At 42.9% G+C, this 26,123-nt stretch overlaps 1 protein-coding gene across 1 annotated transcript in view; it reads right to left on the bottom strand.

Annotated features, from left to right (window-relative positions):
• Nucleotides 1-17,527: 17,527 nt before the first annotated feature.
• efhb (EF-hand domain family, member B) overlaps nucleotides 17,528-26,123 on the bottom strand; it is a 50,209-nt gene continuing 41,613 nt past the window's right edge. Inside the window, exons 10-13 of the mRNA XM_078427883.1 lie at nucleotides 25,234-25,441; nucleotides 24,838-25,017; nucleotides 23,942-24,123; nucleotides 17,528-18,005 (exon numbers count right to left, since the gene is read on the bottom strand). Of these exons, the coding sequence (XP_078284009.1) occupies nucleotides 17,844-18,005; nucleotides 23,942-24,123; nucleotides 24,838-25,017; nucleotides 25,234-25,441 (732 nt within the window). The 3' untranslated portion in view covers nucleotides 17,528-17,843. The remainder of the gene's footprint in view (nucleotides 18,006-23,941; nucleotides 24,124-24,837; nucleotides 25,018-25,233; nucleotides 25,442-26,123) is intronic.

Raw genomic sequence — 26,123 nt, 5'->3', positions numbered from 1 at the left:
TCGTTTTTCAGAAAACGGGGCTTCCCCTCCTCCATTATAGATGAGGCTCTCACTAGGGTCTCTTCTACATCCCACAGCTCCGCTCTTGCTCCCCCTCCCCCCACTCGCAACAAGGACAGGATCCCCCTCGTTCTCACCTTCCACCCCACCAGCCAGCGGATCCAACATATCATCCACCAACATTTCCGTCACCTACAACAGGACCCCACCACTGGCCATATCTTCCCATCCCCTCCCCTCTCTGCGTTCCGCAGAGACCGTTCCCTCCGCAACTCCCTGGTCCACTCGTCCCTTCCTACCCAAACCACCCTAACCCCGGGCACTTTCCCTTGCAACCGCACGAGATGCAACCCCTGTCCCTTCACCTCCCCCCTCAACTCCATCAAAGGACCCAAACAGTCTTTCCAGGTGAGACAGAGGTTCACCTGCACCTCCTCCAACCTCATCTATTGCATCCGCTGCTCTAGATGTCAACTTACTTATATCGGCGAAACCAAGCGCAGGCTCGGCGATCGCTTCGCTGAACACCTGCGCTCGGTCCGCATTAACGCAACTGATCTCCCGGTGGCCCAGCACTTTAACTCCCCCTCCCATTCCCAGTCTGACCTCTCTGTCATGGGCCTCCTCCAGTGCCATAGTGAGGCCCACCGGAAATTGGAGGAGCAGCACCTCATATTTCGCCTGGGCAGTTTGCGGCCCGGTGGTATGAACGTCGACTTCTCCAACTTCAGATAGCTCCTCTGTCCCTCCCTTCCCCTCCTCCTTCCCAGATCTCCCTCTATCTTCCTGTCTCCACCTATATCCTTCCTTTGTCCCACCCCCGACATCAGTCTGAAGAAGGGTCTCGACCCGAAACGTCACCCATTCCTTCTCTCCCGAGATGCTGCCTGACCTGCTGAGTTACTCCAGCATTTTGTGAATAAACTCATCTCCAAACTCCTTAATTTTAAATGTAAATGAGGTCCTCATTTAATGTAAAAAGTATATATTGGATCATTAATATTCCTGATGTAATTTAAGAAGTGATACTAAAATTACAGATATGTAATGAAGGTGCAATCTCCATCTTATTGTTGACACCCTGCAAAGGAGGTTATGATGAAAGTTAAAACATAGAACATAGAACGGTACAGCACAAGAACAAGCCCTTCAGCCCACAAATGTCGATGCTGCACATAATTTTAAGACCAATTCTTATCTGCCTGCACATAATCCAATGCCTATCCAAAAGTCTCTTCAATGCCACAATCTCATCTGCCTCTGCCACCACTCCCGGGAGACCATTCCAAGGACTCACCACCTTTATAAAGAATTTGTCTTGCACATCTCCTTTAAACGTTGCCCCTCTCACCTTAAAGCTATGCCCTCTAGTATTTGACTTTTCCATCCTATCTACCCGAGCTATGCCTCTCATAATTATATATACTTAGATCAGAATCAAACCCGGGTCTCCGGCATCATGAGGCAGCAGCACTATCACTGCGCTACTGTGCTGCCCTTTGAATGAGAGCCCAGATAACAGGACTGAACTTCTTTGCAGAAAGATAATAAACGGCCCTGACAGTGACCACTGAAGATGTCATCAGAAAGTTGATTTTAAGATATATTTGGCCAGACCTGGTGGTTGGCAGCCGATCGCCACTTGCCTTATGCATAGTGGGAAGCTGTTGGAGTCTAACAATCTAGTATTGCCCATGGCAATTCTCCCAAACCTTGCTGATGACATTGCTATTTACATGTGAGGTATATAGGCCCTTAAATGGAACAGGGAAATTGATTTACTTCACAAGTAGACTGTTACTTTTGTGTACAGTTTTGGTCTCCTAATCTGAGGAAAGACATTCTAGCCTTAGAGGGAGTACAGAGAAGGTTCACCAGATTGATCCCTGGGATGGCAGGACTTTCATATGAAGAAAGACTGGATAGACTGGGCTTATACTCACTGGAATTTAGAAGACTGAGGGGGGATCTTATTGAAACATATAAAATTCTTAAGGGGTTGGAGAGGCTAGATGCGGGAAGATTGTTCCCGATGTTGGGGAAGTCCATAACCAGGGGTCACAGCTTAAGGATAAGTGGGAAGTCTTTTAGGACCGAGATGAGAAAACATTTCTTCACACAGAGAGTGGCGAGTCTGTGGAATTCTCTGCCGCAGAAGGTAGTTGAGGCCAGTTCATTGGCTATCTTTAAGAGGGAGTTAGATGTGGTCCTTATGGCTAAAGGGATCAGGGGGTATGGAGAGTAGGCAGGTACAGGTTACTGAGCTGGATGATCAGCCATGATCATATTGAATGGCGGTGCAGGCTCGAAGGGCCGAATGGCCTTCTCCTGTACCTATCTTCTATGTTTCTATGTTACAAATTATATTAACACTAGATTTTGTACTACTTAAATCAATAAGATTGGAAAGACTGGGCTTGTATTCACTGGAGTTTGCAAGGATGAGAGGGGATCTTATAGAGATATATAAAATTATAAAAGGAATGGACAAGCTAGATGCAGGAAAATGTTTCCTGTGTTGGGGGACTCCAGAACCAGGGGCCACATTCTAAGAATAAAGGGGGGGGGGGGCATTTAAAACTGAGGTGACAAGAAACTTTTTCACCCAGAGAGTAGTGAATTTGTGTAATTCTCTGCCACAGAAGGCCCTGGAGGCCAATTCACTGGATGAATTTAAATGAGAGTTAGATAGAGCTCTAGGGGCTAGTGGAATCAAGGGATATGGGGAGAAGGCAGGCACAGGTTACTGATTGTGGATGATCAGCCATGATCTCAATGAATGGTGGTGCTGGCTCGAAGGGCCAAATGGCCTCCTCCTGCACCAATTTTCTATGTTTCTATATCATATCCCTTAACTACTAACTGCGCATTCAATTCATCCACCTTATTTCGAATGCTCTTCGCATTAAGGCACAAAGCTTTCAGGTTAGTTTTTCTTATCTCCCTTTTACCTTTTGCTTCTGTCCTTTTATGGCCCTCTATCTCCTTGCATTGGGTCCCATCCCTCTGCCCTGTTAGTTTAAATGTGACCTTTCCTACACTCTCTTTACCATTAGCTGCATGGATACGCTTCCACGCACATTGTCGACTCCCCCCCCCCCACACTTTTTAGGTTAAACCCACCCTTCACATGATTACTGTGTGGGAATTATTCCATAAAATAAACTGTTACTTACCTTTAATAAAGACATCAGGAAATATGATTGGGAATACTTGACATTTTATATTGTATTTATATTAAGAAGAGACATTTTGTATGTAATTATTTCCAAAATGATAACTGCTATTGACTCCGAACCTATGAATTGTTCAAGCACAGATTATTAAATAGGCCTAAAGTGCTCAGATTTACATTTTATTCCTGGATCATATGCTTAAAAAAAAATCCATTGCTTATGCAGAATCTAGTAACGTGCTCAACTGTCAGCATTATAATAGTCTTCTATCATTGTCAATTCTCATCATAATAAACATCTACAAATTAAGTGATGTGAAATATAAAGCATATAATGTTCTACATTGTTGCTGCGTGGTAATATTTCAAGATTTCTATAATATACTGGTTGCTCTAAATTTGATTGAATGATTATATTGAAACCAAGTAGAAGTTCAGGTGTTGGTGGATATATATATCTAATAACAGGAAAGCCTGCTCTCAATGTCCAAAAGTCTAGGATATGCTGAATTTGAGTGATAATGCATATTGATGATGAATATTTTGTGGTGGAAGACAAATTGTCAACAAAAAGGTACGTACATATTAGAGTTCTTCAGTCTAAAATGAGCACAACACTAAATAAATTCACAATTGTATAAAAAATCATCTGTCTGGAAACAAGAATATTTGACAGGGTCCCAAGATATGCTACTCAAAATGAGAAAATGTTGGAACAACATAAACGATATATCATGAATTGCAAATGTTAGTGTTTTGGATATTATTTTCTGTCAGATCCACATGAGGCAAGGATTGACATGTGCTTACCCATTTCACTTGTACCATTTTGGTTTTGGTGTAATTTTACATAAATGACTGGAATTTGCATTGGAAGTACAGGCATCTTGCTTCTATGCATGTTTGATTTATGTGTTTTTGAAATCATACGCTTGTTCCTTTAATACCAAAGTTTGGTTTACGCGCTCGCAATTTTAAAATAAGGTCAGCATATGTTGCTGCTGCTGCAGCTGCTTTTAAGCATGTAACCCCCGCATAAAACACAAGACGCCTGTACACCTAATCTGCTTTTATTTGCCAAACAAAAAGTGCTGGATTAACTCAGCGGGTCAGGCAGCATCTGTGGAGTCATTAGACAGCTGATGTTTCAGGTCTGAAGAAGTGGCCCAACCCAAAACCTGCCTATTCATTCCCTCCACAAATTCTGCCTGTTCCACAGCACTTTTATGTTTTGCTCAAGATTACAGCAAGTTCTTTGTGTGTGCTTTGTTTTTCCATACTTTTCAATAAATTGGATTAAGAAAAATGCATTCCACTCAAGCTTGTCATTAATATAGATTCAACATTAATATAGAGTTAGTTGCTCCTTAGTAGGAACATCCATGCTCATCAGGTTAAGGCCGTGAGTGGCTGAGAAAGGCTAGTGAAGAAAATCCCAGTCTCAGTCCTCAGTTTGTGCTTCATTTCTTGATTTCATTCAAGGCAATGTACTAATCACATCTACCTGCACTGTCTTTTTCTATCATCTCTATGCTTTCTATTCCAGCTTACAAGATTGATGAAAGTAGCTGGAGATGAAGAGGCACAGGTTCCTACCTTTATAACCTTTCCAAATATCCATTGTTTCCCGTGAGTTCTAGCCAACTCAGTAATCTTCCAGTATCACAGGTAGAAATGGCTTCCTATCAGATGTGGCCATTGCAGAGAGGTGCACACTGGCACCTTCCCGAAATGGGCTTTTCATGCAGTCCACTTCAGTCATGATATGCAACCAAAAGCTTCCTAAATTAGAGGGTATGAGGTTTTAGGTCTGAAGAAGGGTCTCGACCCAAAACGTCACCCATTCCTTTTCTCCACAGATGCTGCCTGTCCCGTTGAATTACTCTAGCATTTTGTGTCTATCTTAGGTTTAAGGACAAATTGGACAAACTGGATTGTTTTCTCTTAAACATTAGAGGTTGAGGGGAAACCTGGTAGGTATATAAAATTATAAGAGGCATAGACAGGGTAGACAGTCGGAGACTTTTTCCCTGGGGACAAGAATATAATTGGGTGTTGGCTGTATGGAGTTTGCACATTCTCCTGTGACCACGTGGGTTACCTTCACCTATTTCAGTTTCTTACCATATTCCAAAGACTTGCAGGTTTGTCGGTTAATTGGCCTCTGTAAACAGTCACAAGCTCGTCGGGAGTGAATGCGAAAGTGGGATAGCATTCAACTGGTGCGAATGGGTGATCGATGGCCGATGTGGACTCGGTGGGCCAAAGGGCCTGTTTCCATGTTGTATTTCTCATTCATTTAATCAATCCTCTGCAGATATCCCTGCTGCAGGAGCCCCTCCTGGAACATGTGACACAGCACAGGGAAGGAGGCCCGAAATTTGGGAGGTGGGGGGGGGGGGGGATGTGAAATTGTCTCCTCTCTTTAATTATCCCCATCACCTCTTCATTCTGTCAAGATTAAAACAGAGAGAAATTATCAATAAATATCCTTTCTTTGATCATGAATTTGCTCCTTAATGTGATATATAAACTATGGTAAATCGATCGCTTGCTAATTTCATTTCACCATGTAATTGTTTTAGCATTCTCAGATCTTTTAGCAAAAGATACATTCAAATGTCCTCTCTGAGGTTACTTGCCTCAAAGAAACACCAATGTCATTGTTTATACTCTATACCACCCACTTTGTTGCTTCTTTGAGTAAAATAACTGGATTCCAGATGGTAAGCAGTGTTGCTGCTTAGTACATTGAGCTGCAAGCTTATTTCTTATGAACGTATTTATAGTCAACCACTGGGGAAATCCAGATTCCAGAGGTGAAATGCAACTATGTTGATCCATTTTCTCAAGCAGTCTGGATAATGTAGTACCTCACTAATTAAGTATTATTTTCTATTGTTATTTGCAACTTCCCCTGAGGATACATGGAATCAGCACAGAAAATGGAGAAGTGATTCTGCCACTTTGTGTATTTAAAGTGAACTGCACAAAGCAAAATGATTACTATGCAATGACTTAAATACCTAGAAATTTACCTAATACATTTATAAGGTCCTTTTGCAGCTATTGTGGGTGAATCTGTTGAAAGGAATAGAAACAGAAACTCTGACATCCTTCCATCTGCGGGAGATGATGGTGCAGATCAACATGTGTCCTGCTTGGAGAGGGGGATTTTTCATCTGTGTCCTCTCCACTGATTTGGCCGCTGAGCCTGGGCAAGTAAATGGGAATGCAAACTTGCCCAGCATCTGCATTCCCCTCTCGATCTGATAGGCTGATTCCAGAGGAACAGCATGGCTGCTACGTCTGGGGTCTACTCGGTTGCAGGAGTTGCCGGAAGGCGGACGCATGGGGGATCAGCCGACCGTCTTTAGGAACTCCAGTTCCAGTGCCTTTGGCTCTCCTGAGCCTTACCCACAAGGCAGCGGGGTGCTATTTAACCCATAGTTGGGACCTGGTTGATGGACGTCAGGACGTGCCCACACGCCGGTAGGCCTTCACATCACATCTCTGGGGACCAGAGTTCCTCCGAGATCCCCGCGCAGTTTAGCCTGGGACTGAAGGTGGCCCAGTTACCATGTATTGCCACGAGGAGGCACTGCGAGAGTCTTGATGATGCAGAGGTTATGTACTGGCGGGGGAGGCTTACGCACTCGGTTCCCTTTTTCACAAAGAAATTGCTAGCCAGCGGCATCTGGATTTATACCAGGGCACTAGACACATGCAACACCCTGTGGCTCGCGCCACCAACACACCGAAAAGGCTGCCAATATTCAAAAGATCGTTAAGCATCTGTGGAATGAGAAAAGCAGAATTGATGAGGGTGGCACAGTAGTGCTGCTGGTAGAGCTGCTGCCTCACAGCGCCAAGGACCCAGTTCGATCCTGACCATGGGTGCTGCCTGTGTGTAGTTTCCACATTCTCCCTGTGGACAACTTTTTAACACAAAAGGTGTTAGATATATGGAATGGGCTGCCAGAGGAGGTAGTTGAGGCAGGTACTATCACAATGTTTAAGAAACACCTCGACATGTACATGATTAGGAAAGGTTTGGAGAAATATGGGCCAAAAGCAGGCAGGTGGGACGAGTGTAGATGGGGCATGATGGTCAACATAGGGTAGTTGGGCCGAGGGGTCCATTTCCACGCTGTGTGACCCTATGACTCTATGACTGTATGACTCAATGTTCACATGGGTTTCATGCGGGTGCTTTGGTATCCTCCCACATCCCAAAGATGTGCAGGTTTGTAGATTAATTGGCCACTGTAAAATTGCCCTTAATGTGTAGGGAGCGGATGAGAAAGTGGGATAACATAGAACTAGTGTGAACAGGTGATCACTGATCAGCGTGGAATCAGTGGGCCAAAATGCCTGATCCATGCTGTATCTCTAAACAAAGCTAAATTAAACTAAACATTTCAAGTCAATGACTATTTATCAGAACTGAGAAAAGTTAGAAGTGGAGTAAGTTTTAAGTTGCAGAGAAAGCAGAAGTCTGACATCAGTGGTGGGGAAGATGCTGGAGTCAATTATAAAAGACGAAATTGCTGAGCATTTGGATAGCAGTAACGGGATCATTCCGAGTCAGCATGGATTTACGAAGGGGAAATCATGCTTGACAAATCTACTGGAATTTTTTGAGGATGTAACTAGGAAAATTGACAGGGGAGAGTCAGTGGATGTGGTGTACCTCGACTTTCAGAAAGCCTTCGACAAGGTCCCCCATAGGAGATTAGTGGGCAAAATTAGGGCACATGGTATTGGGGGTAGGGTACTGACATGGATAGAAAATTGGTTGACAGACAGAAAGCAAAGAGTGGGGATAAATGGGACCCTTTCGGAATGGCAGGCAGTGACCAGTGGAGTACCGCAAGGTTCGGTGCTGGGACCCCAGCTATTTACAATATACATTAATGACTTAGACGAAGGGATTAAAAGTACCATTAGCAAATTTGCAGATGATACTAAGCTGGGGGGTAGTGTGAATTATGAGGAAGATGCAATAAGGCTGCAGGGTGACTTGGACAGGTTGTGTGAGTGGGCGGATACATGGCAGATGCAGTTTAATGTAGATAAGTGTGAGGTTATTCACTTTGGAAGTAAGAATAGAAAGGCAGATTATTATCTGAATGGTGTCAAGTTAGGAGGAGGGGGAGTTCAACGAGATCTGGGTGTCCTAGTGCATCAGTCAATGAAAGGAAGCATGCAGGTACAGCAGGCAGTGAAGAAAGCCAATGGAATGTTGGCCTTCATAACAAGAGGAGTTGAGTATAGGAGCAAAGAGGTCCTTCTACAGTTGTACCGGGCCCTGGTGAGACCGCACCTGGAGTACTGTGTGCAGTTTTGGTCTCCAAATTTGAGGAAGGATATTCTTGCTATGGAGGGCGTGCAGCGTAGGTTCACTAGGTTAATTCCCGGAATGGCGGGACTGTCGTATGTTGAAAGGCTGGAGCGATTGGGCTTGTATACACTGGAATTTAGAAGGATGAGGGGGGATCTTATTGAAACATATAAGATAATTAGGGGATTGGACACATTAGAGGCAGGAAACATGTTCCCAATGTTGGGGGAGTCCAGAACAAGGGGCCACAGTTTAAGAATAAGGGGTAGGCCATTTAGAACGGAGATGAGGAAGAACTTTTTCAGTCAGAGAGTGGTGAAGGTGTGGAATTCTCCGCCTCAGAAGGCAGTGGAGGCCAGTTCGTTGGATGCTTTCAAGAGAGAGCTGGATAGAGCTCTTAAGGATAGCGGAGTGAGGGGGTATGGGGAGAAGGCAGGAACAGGGTACTGATTGAGAGTGATCAGCCATGATCGCATTGAATGGCGGTGCTGGCTCGAAGGGCTGAATGGCCTACTCCTGCACCTATTGTCTATTGTCTATTGTCTATTGAAAGGGGGAGAGAACAAAAAGGGGAAGATCTGTGATATATGGAGGTAAGGGGAGATTAAATGACATGACTGGTGGTTCTAGCTGAAGGCATGAATGGGAAGATTTGTAAATGGGATTTTGGTTTTAGTTTTAGTTTTATAGGGACAATATATAGAAGTCAATCAACCTACGAACCTGCACATCTTTGGGATGTGAGGGGAAAGCATGCGACAGCACCCGCAATAAGCTACGATACCTGGCGATAAGCCAGCTGTCGCTGAGAAATTTCTAGCGGGTAAATTTTTCCGCGACATGCCAAGATCCGCTACGATTCATTAAAGACTCCTCACGATCATGCCCGCGACACCCCGGAACGTTCGGCGACAGCCTAGCCGCCAGCAGTCGCCTTAAAATCGCTTAACTGGGACAGGCCCTTAAGACAATTCTCCTTGGGAGAAACAATCTACGTCCAAAATAACTCTAAAGAGCTCCTCAGATCCTCTTAAAAAATCAGACATGTTCTTGCAATAGCTAGTTAAATTACCTCAAAATATAATTTCATATTCCTAATATCTATGGTTCATTGTAACTATATGTATAATAAATCCATTTATTAAAGGAATTATATTAAAATCGCTCTAAACATATGAGAAAAAATATCCATAATTATCACCAGTTTCACAGATATCAAATAAGTAATAGAGAAGGTAAAAACCAAAAATACAAACTGCTCCAGCATTGAAAAATATACAACCATAAAATATTGTTATGTAATACTCTCACATAAATAGTAAGATTGATTGTTCAATATTGTAAAATATTCCTTATGCCCTTGTAAAATTACTTGGTGAAAAACATTATAAAAGCAATTTGTAGTTATATAACACAGAAGTATTTCGGTTCGACCGAATTATGGCAATTGTGTGCCATGGGCTCCCTCTACTGATTGTATTTAATATAGCAGCAAAGTATTCCTCTGAACTGGAGCACAAGGAACCGCAGATGCTGGAATCATGAGCAAAAGGCAAAGTGGTGGATGAACTCAGCGGGTCCGACGGCATCTGGGGAGAGAATAGACAGAAAGTGTTTTGGGTCGAGACTGTCCTTCTGACATGGAGTGGGGGAGAAAGCTGGTTGGGGTGAAGGGAAGCCTGGTAGGTGATGTGATTAGAGGTGAGGGGGGGGAGATTAATTGGCCATAGGTGGAGTAAGTGACAAAGACTGGAGGTGAAAAATAGACAAACAGAGTCAGATAAGTAATAAAGAGGAGGAGTGAAATGTTATATAGTAGAAACATAGAAAATAGGTGCAGGAGGAGGCCATTTGGCACTTCGAGCCAGCACCGCCATTCATTGTGATCATGGCTGATCGTCCACAATCAGTAACCCGTGCCTGCCTTCTCCCCATATCCCTTGATTCCACTAGCCCCTAGAGCTCTATCTAACTCTCTTTTAAATTCATCCAGTGAATTGGCCTCCAGGGTCTTCTGTGGCAGAGAATTACACAAATTCACTACTCTCTGGGTGAAAACGTTTCTTGTCACCTCAGTTTTAAATGCCCCCCCCCCTTTATTCTTAGAATGTGGCCCCTGGTTCTGGAGTCCCCCAACATTGGGAACATTTTTCCTGCATCTAGCTTGTCCATTCCTTTTATAATTTTATATATCTCTATAAGATCCCCTCTCATCCTTGCAAACTCCAGTGAATACAAGCCCAGTCTTTCCAATCTTATTGACTTAAGTAGTACAAAATCTAGTGTTAATATCATTTGTAACATAGAAACATAGAAAATAGGTGCAGGAGTAGGCCATTCGGCCCTTCGAGCCTGCACCGCCATTCAATATGATCATGGCTGATCATCCAGCTCAGTAACCTGTACCTGCCTTCTCTCCATACCCCCTGATCCCTTTAGCCATAAGGACCACATCTAACTCCCTCTTAAAGATAGCCAATGAACTGGCCTCAACTACCTTCTGCGGCAGAGAATTCCACAGACTCACCACTCTGTGTGAAGAAATGTTTTCTCATCTCGGTCCTAAAAGACTTCCCCCTTATCCTTAAGCTGTGACCGCTGGTTCTGGACTTCCCCAACATCGGGAACAATCTTCCCGCATCTAGCCTCTCCAACCCCTTGTTTCAATTAGATCCCCCCTTAGTCTTCTAAATTCCAGCGAGTATAAGCCCAGTCTATCCAGTCTTTCTTCATATGAAAGTCCTGCCATCCCAGGGATCAATCTGGTGAACCTTCTCTGTACTCCCTCTAAGGCTAGAATGTCTTTCCTCAGATTAGGAGACCAAAACTGTACACAAAGGTAACAGTCTACTTGTGAAGTAAATCAATTTCCCTGTTCCATTTAAGGGCCTATATACCTCACATGTAAATAGCAATGTCATCAGCAAGGTTTGGGAGAATTGCCATGGGCAATACTAGATTGTTAGACTCCAACAGCTTCCCACTATGCATAAGGCAAGTGGCGATCGGCTGCCAACCACCAGGTCTGGCGAAATATATCTTAAAATCAACTTTCTAATGACATCTTCAGTGGTCACTGTCAGGGCCGTTTATTATCTTTCTGCAAAGAAGTTCAGTCCTGTTATCTGGGCTCTCATTCAAAGGGCAGCACTGTAGCGCAGTGATAGTGCTGCTGCCTCATGATGCCGGAGACCCAGGTTTGATTCTGATCTAAGTATATATAATTATGAGAGGCATAGCTCGGGTAGATAGGATGGAAAAGTCAAATACTGGAGGCCATAGCTTTAAGGTGAGAGGGGCAACGTTTAAAGGAGATGTGCAAGACAAATTCTTTATAAAGGTGGTGAGTCCTTGGAATGGTCTCCCGGGAGTGGTGGCAGAGGCAGATGAGATTGTGGCATTGAAGAGACTTTTGGATAGGCATTGGATTATGTGCAGGCAGATAAGAATTGGTCTTAAAATTATGTGCAGCATCGACATTTGTGGGCTGAAGGGCTTGTTCTTGTGCTGTACTCTTCTATGTTCTATGTTTTAACTTTCATCATAACCTCCTTTGCAGGGTGTCAACAATAAGATGGAGATTGCACCTTCATTACATATCTGTCATTTTAGTATCACTTCTTAAATTACATCAGGAATATTAATGATCCAATATATACTTTTTACATTAAATGAGGACCTCATTTGCTTATTTAAAATTAAGGAGTTTGGAGATGAGTTTGTTTGGGATTATAATGTTGAAGGGAGAGCCATAATCAATAAATAGGATTCTGTTGATGATAATGATATTTTATTGTCACTTGTAAATAGCTAGGTAGAGTGAAAATCTTTGTTTTTGCATACGCAATGCGCAGTTAGTAGTTAAGGGATATGATATAGAAACATAGAAAATTGGTGCAGGAGGAGGCCATTTGGCCCTTCGAGCCAGCAACACCATTTATTGAGATCATGGCTGATCATCCACAATCAGCAACCTGTGCCTGCCTTCTCCCCATATCCCTTGATTCCACTAGCCCCTAGAGCTCTATCTAACTCTATTTTAAGTTCATCCAGTGAATTGGCCTCTACTGCCTTCTGTAGCAGAGAATTCCACAAATTCACAACTTTCTGGGTGAAAAATATTTTTCTCATCTCAGTTTTAAATGGCCTCCCCTTTATTCTTAGACTGTGGCCGTTGCTTCTGCAGTCCCCCATAATTGGGAACATTTTTCTTGCATCTAGCTTGTCCTGTCCTTTTATCATTTTATATGTTTCTATAAGATCCCCTCTCATCCTAAATTCCAGTGAATACAAGCCCAGTCTTTCCAATCCTTCCTCATTTGAGTCCCGCCATCCCGGGGATTAACCTCGTGAACCTACGCTGCACTGCCTCAATAGCAAGGATATCCTTCCTCAAATTAGGAGACCAAAACTGCACACAATACCTCAAATGTGGTCTCACCGGGGCAGACAAATTCAGAAGGACCTCTTTACTCCTATACTCAAATCCTCCCGTTATGGTGGCCAACATGCCGTTAGCTTTCTTCACTGCCTGCTGTACCTGCATGTTTACTTTCAGTGACTGGTGTACAAGGACACCCAGGTCTCGTTGTACTTCCCTTTTTCCTAATTTGACACTATTGAGATAATAATCTGCCTCCTTGTTCTTGCCACCAAAGTGGATAACCTCATATTTATCTACATTATACTGCATCTGCCATGCATCTGTCCACTCACTCAACCTGTCCAAGTCACCCTGCAACCTCCTAGCATCCTCTTTGCAGTTCACACTGCCACCCAGCTTTGTGTCATCTGCAAATTTGCGAGTGTTGCTGGATGTCAATCCAGAGGGATGGATATGGGTGAAAGGGGACAAGGGAGAAGGGAAAGAGGGGTATAAAAGGAAAATAAGGAACTCAAGGATGGGATGGGATTGGAGTGCAATGAGTATTTACTAGGCTGGTTCGAAAGATGGCAGGTGAGATGAAATTAAGTATACAAGCCACGTATTCTGAAAAGTTTGTTAGAAAGAAAGGACACTCTGGTCTCCGTTAGAAGTACATAATATTATGAGAACCATAGTCAGAATAGAAGTCAGAACCTTTTCCCCCAGGGTGGAAATATCAAATACTAGAGGGTATAGTTTTAAGGTGAGAGTGGCAACATTTAAAGGTAATGTGTGGGGCAAGTTTTTAATTTACACAGAGGGTGGTGGATGTCTGAATGCTGCTAAGGGTGGTGGCAGATACTTAAAGTGGTGTTTAAGAGGCCTTTAGATAGGCACATGGGTATGCAGTAAATGGAGGGATATGGACCACATATAGACTGAGAAAATTAGTTTCACTTGGCATCATGTTGGACACTGACGTTGTGGGTGAAAGGACCTGTTCCTGTGCTGTGTTCTGAGACCATGTTGAAACTTCTTAAAGAGCTCAAATGGCTGGATACTGAAAGGATGTTTCATCTGCCTTAGGACTCTAGAACCAGAGGCCATAGCCTCAGGAAGTGGCGGAAGCCAGAGAGGACGTACAGGTATGTAGGTTAATTGGCTGGGTAAATGTAAAAATTGTCCCTAGTGGGTGTAGGATAGTGTTAATGTGCGGGGATCGCTGGGCGGCACGGACTTGGAGGGCCGAAAAGGCCTGTTTCCGGCTGTATATATATGATATGATATGATATGATAGGACACTGGAATTTAGAAGGATGAGAGGGGATCTTATTGAAACATATAAGATAATTAGGGGATTGGACACATTAGAGGCAGGAAACATGTTCCCAATGTTGGGGGAGTCCAGAACAAGGGGCCACAGTTTAAGAATAAGGGGTAGGCCATTTAGAACGGAGATGAGGAAGAACGTTTTCAGTCAGAGAGTGGTGAAGGTGTGGAATTCTCTGCCTCAGAAGGCAGTGGAGGCCAGTTCGTTGGATGCTTTCAAGAGAGAGCTGGATAGAGCTCTTAAGGATAGTGGAGTGAGGGGGTATGGGGAGAAGGCAGGAACGGGGTACTGATTGAGAGTGATCAGCCATGATCACATTGAATGGCGGTGCTGGCTCGAAGGGCTGAATGGCCTACTCCTGCACCTATTGTCTATTGTCTATTGTCTATTGAATGTGGAAATAATGCAAGAAATTAGTGTTGAGGTCGAGGATCAACCATCATCTTGATGTAGCAGGCGAGAAGTGTAAATCTGCTACTCCTGGTCTTTATTCTTAAGTTTTTACATTCTTACTACAGTGTCCAGACCAACTGGCTTCTTTTGGAAGGTGATGAAAATATATCTTTTGCAGCCGTAGCATTGCTTCGGTCAGGATTTAAGTGGGCAGCATCAGACTATTATCAGACTCAATTAGATTCTAAGTAATAGAATTGTTAATCATTTCTGTGGAAAAAAATCAATACAAACCATCAACAGAGTTTTTTATTCTCCTCCTGTTATTACTCACCAATCATCATTTTGCAATGATGCCAAAATCATCTTCCATTAGTATGAGTGTGGGTCCAAAATGGGACTTGCATGGATATGCATCACAGTCAGCATGGAGAGGTTGGGCTGAGGGCCTGTTTTCTGTATTGCACAGCACTGTGGCTCTATAACAGAACTCAGAATCTAGTATTTTGGGAACCTGGTGCTGGTCATTCAAATGACTGAGTATAACTTGGACCTCAATGCCGCTGAGGTAATCCTCGGAGAGAACATTTACATTGGTTTGTTTATTTTTGCAGTGCATTTGCAGGATTTTGTAGAGACATCATTGATGGTATTTCCAGTGCCTTCAGGTACTTAATATTGGTACTGCAAGTCTCAAAGGTACAGAGGTCAAGGATCACTGGTGCCAGCAGACCAAAGCATTGTTCCGGGTCTGAGTTAATGACCTTTTCCTCAATTCATCAATGAGTTCAGTTTATGAGTTAAGGGTGGCATGGAGTTGACCTCCAAATGTGTGCAGCCATAAATGTTACCTAGTTACTGTAGCTGGTGAAATTTGGGTGACCTTGGCTCCGAAGTATGTAGGAAAATAACTGCAGATGCTCGTACAAATCGAAGGTATCACAAAAAGCTGGAGTAACTCAGCGGGTCAGACAGTATCTCAGGCGAGAAGGAATGGGTGACGTTTCGGGTCGAGACGCTTCTTCAGACTGAAGTCTGCTACATGCAGCACGCAAGAATGACAAAAGTGTTGCGGCAAATACACAGCCTTCTAAGAAACCAACCTGCACTGAGATTGTCTCTATTGTGGTCCCGTTGGTTAGTATCCATGCTATCATGAATTAAATGTACATAGCGACAACTTTGTGTAGGCAGCTGAATTCGAGACGGATGTTCTAAATCCATCCTAATAGACAATAGACAATAGGTGTAGGAGTAGGCCATTCAGCCCTTCGAGCCAGCACCGCCATTCAATGCGATCATGGCTGATCACTCTCAATCAGTACCCCGTTCCTGCCTTCTCCCCATACCCCCTGACTCCGCTATCCTTAAGAGCTCTATCTAGCTCTCTCCTGAACGCATTCAGAGAATTGGCCTCCACTGCCTTCTGAGGCAGAGAATTCCACAGATTTACAACTCTGACTGAAAAAGTTTTTCCTCATCTCCGTTCTAAATGGCCTACCCCTTATTCTAAAACTGTGGCCCCTGGTTCTGGACTCCCCCAACATTGGGAACATGTTTCCTGCCTCTAACGTGTCCAATCCCTTAATAATCTTATACATTTCGATAAGATCCCCTCTCATCCTTCTAAATTCCAGTGTATACAAGCCTAGTCGCTCCAGTCTTTCAACATATGACAGTCCCGCCATTCCGGGAATTAACCTAGTAAACCAACGCTGCACGCCCTCAATAGCAAGAATATCCTTCCTCAAATTTGGAGACCAAAACTGCACACAGTACTCCAGGTGCGGTCTCACCAGGGCCCTGTACAACTGCAGAAGGACCTCTTTGCTCCTATACTCAACTCCTCTTGTTATGAAGGAGAACATTCCATTGGCTTTCTTCACTGCCTGCTGTAACTGCATGCTTCCTTTCAGTGACTGATGCACTTGGACACCCAGATCTCGTTGTACGTCCCCTTTTCCTAACGTGACAGATAATACTCTGCCTTCCTATTCTTACCTCCAAAGAGGAAACCTCACACTTATCCACATTAAACTGCATCTGCCCTGCATCCGCCCACTCACACAACCTGTCCAAGTCACCCTGCAACCTCATAGCATCTTCCTCGCAGTTCACACTACCACCCAGCTTTGTATCATCTGCAATTTTGCTAATGGTACTTTTAATCCCTTCATCCAAGTCATTGATGTATATTGTAAATTGCTGCGGTCCCAGCACCGAAGCCTTGCGGTACCCCACTAGTCACTGCCTGCCATTCTGAAAGGGACCCATTTATCCCCACTCTTTGCTTTCTGTCTGTCAACCAATTTTCTATCCATGTCAGTATCCTACCTCCAATACCATGTGCTCCAACTTTGCCCACCAATCTCCTATGTGGGACCTTGTCGAAGGCTTTCTGAAAGTCGAGGTACACCACACATCCACCGGCTCTCCCCTGTCAATTTTCCTAGTTACATCCCCAAAAAATTCCAGTAGATTAGTCAAGCATGATTTCCCCTTCGTAAATCCATGCTGACTCGGAACGATCCTGTTACTGCTATCCAAATGCTCCACAATTTCGTCTTTTATAATTGACTCCAGCATCTTCCCCACCACTGATGTCAGACTAACTGGTCTATAATTTCCCGTTTTCTCTCTCCCTCCTTTTTTAAAAAGTGGGATAACATTAGCTACCCTCCAATCCACAGGAACTGACCCTGAATCTATAGAACATTGGAAATATTTATTATAATTAAATATGTATAATAAATATTTTCATTATAAATATTTATTCACAATTAAATTTGAATAAATGTATTATTTGGCTAATAAATGACAGACTTTTAAGGTGCTTTTGACAACACATTTTACAAACTTGCTGAAAAAATTGGAACCAAACCAGAATTATAGAGATATTTTAATATTTTCATGTGAAAGAACATTATTTCTATTCATACTTTAAAAACTTTATATGAACATCTCAAACACTGACTGCATGATAACATTTGACAATTCCAACTATTTTTTGGACCACAACTACAGTAAAAAGTTTTAATTGAGAATAATGTTACAACTACTTAGTCAGCATATTGATAGGAATTTGTTATCAATGTTGTGCCCAGAATAAGCTGACAAAAAAATTGTGCCTCAACTTGAAATTTTGAAACCGTTCTAACATTTCAGAAATTGCAAAAGTTGATGCATTTAACCTTTTTTTTTAAAATCTTAAATTCCTTGAAGAAATTATAAATGTTTAACAGGTTAAAGTCTCTGATATCTGAATTTCATCCAGGACCTCACGGAATGTTTCTACTGACACCTCTCCCTTTAAATGTCTCATGGCAGCTTGCGTCCATACCTCTTCAAAGGTCTCCCTGGTCATATCCACTCCAGCTTTACAAAATATTCGCTTTATCTGACGCAATAAAATGGGAAATGAGTGTCAGTGCAAATTCAACACCAAATTACTGCCTTCTTTGTGATTACATATTGAATCTGTAAATATGATTTAACCATCAAAAGGAAAATTGAAATAAAGGGTTATTGGAATGAATTTGATTGAAAAGATCCAACAGTTACCTAACACAGATTAAAATGTAAATACATACATTCACTAAATAAAATAATCAGAACATTTTATTATTAATTCATCCACTACATTAAGGGCCAAATCTGTATTTTTTTAAATCAGCATCTTACAGCAACGTGGAAAGAATCAAGGTTACATTCTTGAATGTACAAATGGTATGTAATTGTAACCAGCATATCATGATAGTCAGCATCTGGTACCATAAATGCAGCTGTATTGCATTGACGTTGTATTACTATGTTATGTTTCCCACAGCCAAGTAACCATGCCAAGGCAAGACATAGCTATATGAAACAAGGGCTATATGCTCTGACTACTTGGCTTTTAGCTTCAGTGTGCAATCCATGTACAACAGCACAATGAGTTACCAACTAAAGCCCTGCTTCCACCAGTGATAATTGTAAATCCCAGAACAAGCTTTGTTGCCTGGGACCCTCAGGAAAGGTCTTGCTGTAGGAGTTGAGTGAGTTCACTGTGGTGTGCTCCATGTTACACAATGTCATAATCATACCGCCTGAGGAGCAGGATGAAGCAAGAGAGATGAATATATGGAAATCCCCTCCTCACACCCAACTCCCTTTTCAGTCTTGGCTGTCACAGTCCAGCTCATTATATCACACCTTCCATGAACTCAGTGACAATTTCTCATTCTAAAGTTCTTCGCTCTGTTGAACCAAGGAACTGCAGATGCTAGTTTACAAAAAAAGACACAAAGTGCTGGAGTAACTCAATGGATCCGGCATCTCTGCAGAACATTCCTAGGTAACATTTTTTACCGTGGGGTCATGGTCAAGAGAGTAGGTTTGAGGAGGGTGCCGCAGAAAGCTGCCACCTGGCCTCAGCATGCCGGAGGTCAGCCTGTTAAACTGCAACAGCTCTCCCTTGTCAGCGAGTTTAATAATAATGTTGGGATTGTTGTTGAGTGAACAGAGGGCTCTGCATTCAGAGGGGGTGAGATTGGAGTGGGCAAGGGGAGTGGTTGATGTTGCACCGGCAGTAGGAAATGAAGGTCCAAAAAGAGTAGGAGGCCGACAGGGGGAGGAGGAGGAACTTTAGAAATGGGACAAGGAGTCCTCACTGGTTGACGAGGACCCGCCTATCCATATTCTCCAGAGATGCTGCCTAATCCGCTGAGTTACTCCAGCACTTTGTGTCTTTCTACGCTCTATTATTTGATATCTCACCATCTATTTGGGAACCCAAACCAATAGTGTGGCAGATGGGAGAATAGAGCCTGATATCTATGTTAATATAAACAATTTCAGTGGAGAGGACAGACAGGGAGTGAGGAAGGTCAGATAGATGAACAAGGTACCAGACGTGGCAGAAATGAGTACAGTTATGACACTTAGACAGATACGTGGATTGGAAAGACTTGTTGGGATATGAGCCAGGCACAAGCAAGTGGGACTAGCTTGGTTAGGCATTTTGGTCAGCATGGACACATTGGGCCAAATGGCCTGTTTCTGTACTAGATAGCTCTGTGACACTAGGACTGTAAGTGTTGAAATGGAGCTGGTCTTCACTTCTATGATGGAAAGGATGAGCACCATACACTCTGCAAAGCACTGTCACTGTCCATGTTCCTTGACATTGATCCCATATTTTCTTGCAGCCTGCCATTGCTCAGGGTGTTGTTATTGCAGGCTGGCAAAATCTTTTTTTTTTTTTTTTTGCAGGCTGCCTCTATGAATCTTAATCTAAGTCGACAGCTGCAGAAAGAATATACAACTTCATCCTTGAAAGTTCATAGCCGGGCTATCTTTTCTTTCTGCCTTGCTCAGCTTACTCATACCAGGTTACTCACATTTTGAGATCCGACTTCTAACCCAACCTCTTCAGACTGCTAAATCTGAGCTATTAGTTTTGAATGCCAGATTAAGCAAAAATCTGCCTTAATCTTTGATCTCAAACTATTAAATCATTGCAATGGCAAATGGGACTCCTTGACTGACTGGAAGGTGAATAAAGGAAGGTGAGGTCATGATGAGGGAAAGGTGAGTAACAAGAAATGCATGTTAACACCGTCTGCAGCTTGTAAATGTGAAGACCCTTGAGTTAAAGGGAAGTGAAATATTAGAAAAAATGAATATGTACGAGTACATAGACATGGGTAGATAGATGAGTATGTTATATATACACCAAGATCTATTCCCCACTGCTAATAAGAGACAAGGATTACTTAAATATGGTCAGCAAACTCTCTTTGGGGTGAGTAAATCATTGCAAGAGCGCGTGTTTCCATATGTTTTTGCTGTCCATTATGGGTCACGCTATGGGACACAGAGGGACAGAGTGTGGTGTTTGGTGTACTATGTGGGGTGGGAGGACCCATTGCTCCTCCTGTGCCGCAGGTGGCGTTGCACAGGACAAAGGGAGATGTTTTGTACATAGTTATCTTGGCTGTACACAGTGTGGAGTGTGCAGTCAGATTGTGGGGTGGCAGACATTTTAGCTGTCCTGCTGCCAGCATTGAGTTACTGTAATAAAGACTTCTGTTGTACCTTGAAGACACGCAAAGTTTCATATAGGCATAGAACAAGAACACAAAAGTGGTGTCAGGAACGGGAGACTTCAGATTGTGTCCAAAGACCCAGATAGGAGCCTATTTTTCAATTTAAAAAAAAAACATGTCTCGGCAATTCGATCGTTTCGATCCCGAGCGAGAAAGGTGGTCATCGTATTTAATGTGCGCTGAGTTTTAGTTTGAAAGTATGGGAATTACGACTGACCTGAGGAAGAAGGCTCTCTTGTGTTCATCAATGTCTCCAGAAACTTTTGCACTACTTCAAAATTTACTTACAGAAGAAGTAACTGAAGTTTCATATGCTGAAATCACAACGGCTTTGCAGCTGCATTACGACGAAAGTCAAAATTTCCTCGCAGCTCGCCTCGATTTCTACCGGACGGTGCAACAGGAAGGGCAATCTATCACCGAATTTCTTGCCGAACTTCGCACCAAGGCAAAGGCATGTGATTTTAAAGCTCAATGCTGTGAAAAGTGCCAAGACAATGCGTTGCGGGATAGACTGGTCACGGGCTGCAGGCACGCATTCATCCAGCAGGCGATTCTCAAGGAATCGGACGCCTCATTGAAGAATGTGCTGCAGTGTGCTAAGATGGCCGAGCTGCTAAGTAAAGAACTGCACAAAATGGCCGGCGATACAGCGTCGAAGCTCCCTCAAGAGGTGCATACAGTTCGTCAGACTTGTCCGCAACACGTGCATACAGTTTATCAGACTTGTCCGCAATGCCAGAAACCATTTGATCGACCCAGAGCAAATCCGGAGAAGAAGGGACAGTTTCAGAAGAGCCGCTCCCCTGTGGAGGAAGGATCAAAACCCTGCTACCGGTGCGGCTCGACTACTCATCATCACCGTGATTGCCCGTATATCGAGTCCGTTTGTTACGCCTGTGACCAAAAAGGTAATCTCCAGGCAGTGTGTCAATCTGTAAGAAAGCGGAGAAAGGGCAAGAAAGCGCAAAACATAGTCGACCAAATTGCGGAGACCATTTCTATTGAAGTGCTCGGTGTGTCCACGATCACCGACAAGCCGAGGATTTCGCTGCAGGTCTCGAACGTTGATCTACAGTTCCAGGTGGGCACTGGTGCGGCTGTGTCACTAGTAGGTCAGGACATCTGGCAGAGGATCGGATCGCCGAAACTGAAACCGGCCAACATCCGCCTTTTCGGATACGGACGACATGCCATTCCCACGAAAGGCAAGTGCACTGTTGCCGTTTCCTGTAATGGTATGACACAGATGTTGCCGCTGATTGTCGTTGGCAAAGAAGGCCATCGACTGGATCCATGCACCATCGACTGGATCCGTGCTTTCAAGCTCGACATGAATGCCTTGATCTACGAAGGATCAACTAGGGCATTATCATCTACCACAGACTGCAACATGGTTAGCAAGTGCGAGAACAACCTGCAGAAGGGTCATGACCATTTTACAGCCGTTTTCGCACCTGGACTCGGGCATTGCACAAAGATGAAGTCATGGCTCATACTCAAAGATGATGCCGGCCCTAAGTTCTTCAAACCAAGACCAGTTCGGTTCAGTCGGATGGACTCCGTCAACAAGGAACTCTGCCGTCAGTCTGCAAAGGAGCACTCGGGTAATACGGCCGCCAAAACAACAGCAGCAACACCAGCAAGCAAGCAGCGACCACCTCTGGAAGCGGGTATGGCTTCAGGAGATCTATACGAGGTGGAGAAAATTGTCGACAAAAGGAAAAATGAAAAAGGGGAAGTGGGAGTACCTTACACGATGGAAAGGCTATGGAAGTAATGAAGACACTTGGGAACCAGAGCATCACCTTCTTCACTGGGAAGAATTTATTGATGAGTTCAATGGACTCAACTCATCCAAAGAAAAGCTAACTAATAATACTCTTCAGAAGCAAAAGCGGGTATTCAATGGCTAAAGATGGAAAGCATGCTCTGGGGGATAACAAGAAAATCGTAGCTAAGAAAACAGTGCATTACAGAACCATTGCAAGCGTAGTACAGATTATGTCTTACAGAAAGACGTTAACTCGTTTCAGAATGGCAATGCTAGACATAGCAAAAATGCATTACAGTTTGACAATACCCCAAGGCGACTCGTTCAGGAATAGAGACGTTCAAACTGGAAAGGGGGAGTGTGGTGTTTGGTGTACTGTGTGGGGTGGGACGACCCGTTGCTCCTCATGTGCAGCAGGAGATGTTTTGTACATAGTTATCTTGGCTGTACACAGTGTGGAGTGTGCAGCCATTTTAGTTGTCTTGCTGCCAGCATTGAGTTACTGTAATAAAGACTTCTGTTGTACCTTGAAGACTCACAAAGTTTCATACAGGCATAGAACAAGAACACGAGGCGGAGAGGCATGAAGTGTGCAAGCAAGAGCTGTCACACTAGGCTAGGTGCAAGTCCTAATCAATAGAGTGTTGGTCATTGAGCAGTGAGTGTGATACACTGAGCAACATACGAGGCTGGTGATGCAGTTGGATGATGACCTACGCAGCAACACTGAACATTTTTGTAGCACTGCATCCTGATCCTTAACATTAGATTCCTTGCAATGATTTCTATGGTTGTGCCTTGTATTTTATTACAAAAGCATTTGCCTGGAGGACCACTTCATTAAAATTCAGCTCAGATCAAAGGCCTCATACTTTGTCAGAAAATCTCAGGTCCCACCCTTGCCAATGATCTTATCAGCCAATTCAAGTGACTCCCGAAATGGACACCAAGATGAGATCCAGCTAAAAGTATGTATCCCATTTATGAGTGTTTCTCATCATTATAGTCCAATTCACAAAATTAGAATCAGTGCTGATATCCTAATGAAATGAACAACACATTTATAGCTGGGTAATAACTGATAGCGTGGTAAAGGCGGCTTTAAGTGCATTGAGTAGAAACAAAGAACTGCAGATGCTGGTTTATACCAAAGATAAACACAATGTGCTGGAGTAACTCAGCAGGTCTGACAGCATCTCTGGAGAAATAGGTCAGGTGACGTTTCAGGTCAGGACCCTTCTTCAGTGCCTCCACCCACAATCTGAAGAAAGGTCCTGACCTGAAACGTCACCTGACCTTTTTCTCCAGAGATGTTGTCAGACCTGCTGAGTTGCTCCAGCTTTTTGTGTCCCTTCTTCAGACTGTTGGGCTTTGTTGTTGTCAAGGAATAATCATCCATCATGCTGATCAATGCAAGCTTCCTTAATTGTACTTGGATCAGGAAGATTTAAATGATGTTTGCTAATAACTTACCTCTTCTTTAGACCTGCCTAAAAACATGTCTTTCTCATAAACGTGTCTTTGAGCAAAGATAGAAGGATTTAGCAAGCCAGTAGCTGTTGCTTCATCACCGTAGTTAATTGTATCACTAATACGGCGAAAACGAGGAGCTGCTAAATCAGTTCGAATAGTAGGTACACCATAGGTTCGAAAATCTGTTGGAAATAAAATATTCAAATATTTCATATTTTAAACAAAATTAGACCAACAACAGGTATATTTCTTGAAAATTATAACTAAATTGTTGTTGGACTATATTTGAGTTCTTCTAGGTATAGCATGCTGTTATAAATCATTAGCAGCCTATCGTAAAACCACTTATTAGAGTAAACTTTTAGTTTTAAATATCTAATTTATTAATTCTCATTTGACACAATCTTTATAGATACCTTTTCATATTCAGCATTCAAAATGCTGAGCCTCAGATAAGGAGCATTCATCAGGAATCCGTGCATGGCCTATATCCCATCCAATAAAGTAAATGAATAAGGAATTTTCTCTAAGCAGTGAATTAAATTCACTGACTAAGTAGTGAATTAACAATTGAAATGATTAAATTCCTTGAATGGTGCAAAGAGGAGCCGATTTGTATTTATGGAGCACTGAAATAAAAAGTACCCCTTCACTTTCTCCTGATCACACCCTGTTTACTAGATAATTGGAACATGAGAAACAGAAGCAGGAATAGGCTGCCTCCTGCAAAGTATCTAATGCACAAGACAAGAGTTGCATGCCATAGGATGAAACTATAATTTCAGATATTCAAGAATTAATCTGAACTATATCATATATTCTGTCTAGAAGCACAAAACTTAATCTAAAATAACATTATCTGTGAAGAAAATTAAAATATTTGTCAGCACACTTACCTTCTGGTGAGTAATTACCAACAACAGCATTGATCAATGAAGAGCTTTTACTATAGTGGCCATTAGACTTATCTTCCTTTCTAGTTATGGTTCTGAGTGTCTTGACTGAGCTACCAATTTCTAATGGTACAATATCGTCATGTGCTACTAGCCCACAGCCATCATCGTTTGTTGCATTTCCTATTGAAGAATTGATTTCTCTTTAATAAAGGGGCACATGGATATCAAAAGTAAAATAAGTTAATACAATTAAACTGAAAATTGCAGTCAGTTAACTTCTGGGGTGAGCAAAAAAGAATTAATGATAACTCTTCTCTCCACAGACATTGCGTGACCTAATTAATATTTACAACATTTTTAATATTTTCCAAAATATGCAGCACAGATATCTTGTACCTTTTGTAATTATCATTTGTTCTCGTTCTCCAATAAGCATTTTATCTTTCCAGTTCAGAAAATTTGCAAACTCTAAGAAGTTGATGGCGCCAACCCCTTCTAAGTCACAGTAGTCAAATAATTCATCTATTATCTTGGGGTCTAATTTCAGGTTAAACTGTAAAAGGACATCTCGTAGTTCTTCTCGGTCAATCTTACCATCCCCATTCTGGACAGAATAAAAAAAAGAATAGGTCAATTATCTTGCTTCTGTCTGACACAATTACATACATTCATAAGTTGTAGCAGCAGAATTAGGCTATTTGGCCCTTTGAGTCCACTGCATTCAATCATGGCATACCTACCATTCTCTCTCAATCTATTCTCCTGCCTTCTCCCCATAACCATTGAGACCCTAACCAATCAAGAATCTGTCAATCTCCACCTTAAAAATATTCATTCACGGCCTCCACAGCGGTCTGGAGTCTTGATCTTTGTGACAGAGAACATAGTCTATACTATCCCCAAGACAACTACGTATCTCTTCTCTCTCCCTGTTGAATGGCTCCCTAATCCACGGTTTGGATGCCCATGCTTTTCTAAACCCCCACACTCATCTGCACAGGGAGCAAGAATCTCAGACCTGCTTAACAAGGTCAAGGGCTGAGGCTCCTCTAACACTGCCTTTACCTCTATCCCACTACCTGCCTCACTTGCTGTCACATCCTCCTCCTGACCACGGACTATGTTGGAAGCAGTTACCCAAAGAGGTGTGACCGCCTCCAGAAATGCAGCATCCAGGTAATTCTCCCCCCACCCATCCCTGATGTGCTGCAGCGTTTGAAGCTCAGACATTGAGCCCGAGTTCTTCAATCAACCCAACTAGTTTTTACAATTAATATATTCAGATT

This window comes from Rhinoraja longicauda, chromosome 2, assembly GCF_053455715.1.
Source record: "Rhinoraja longicauda isolate Sanriku21f chromosome 2, sRhiLon1.1, whole genome shotgun sequence".
NCBI lineage: Eukaryota > Metazoa > Chordata > Chondrichthyes > Rajiformes > Arhynchobatidae > Rhinoraja > Rhinoraja longicauda.
This window is presented reverse-complemented; position numbering and strand designations above follow the sequence as displayed.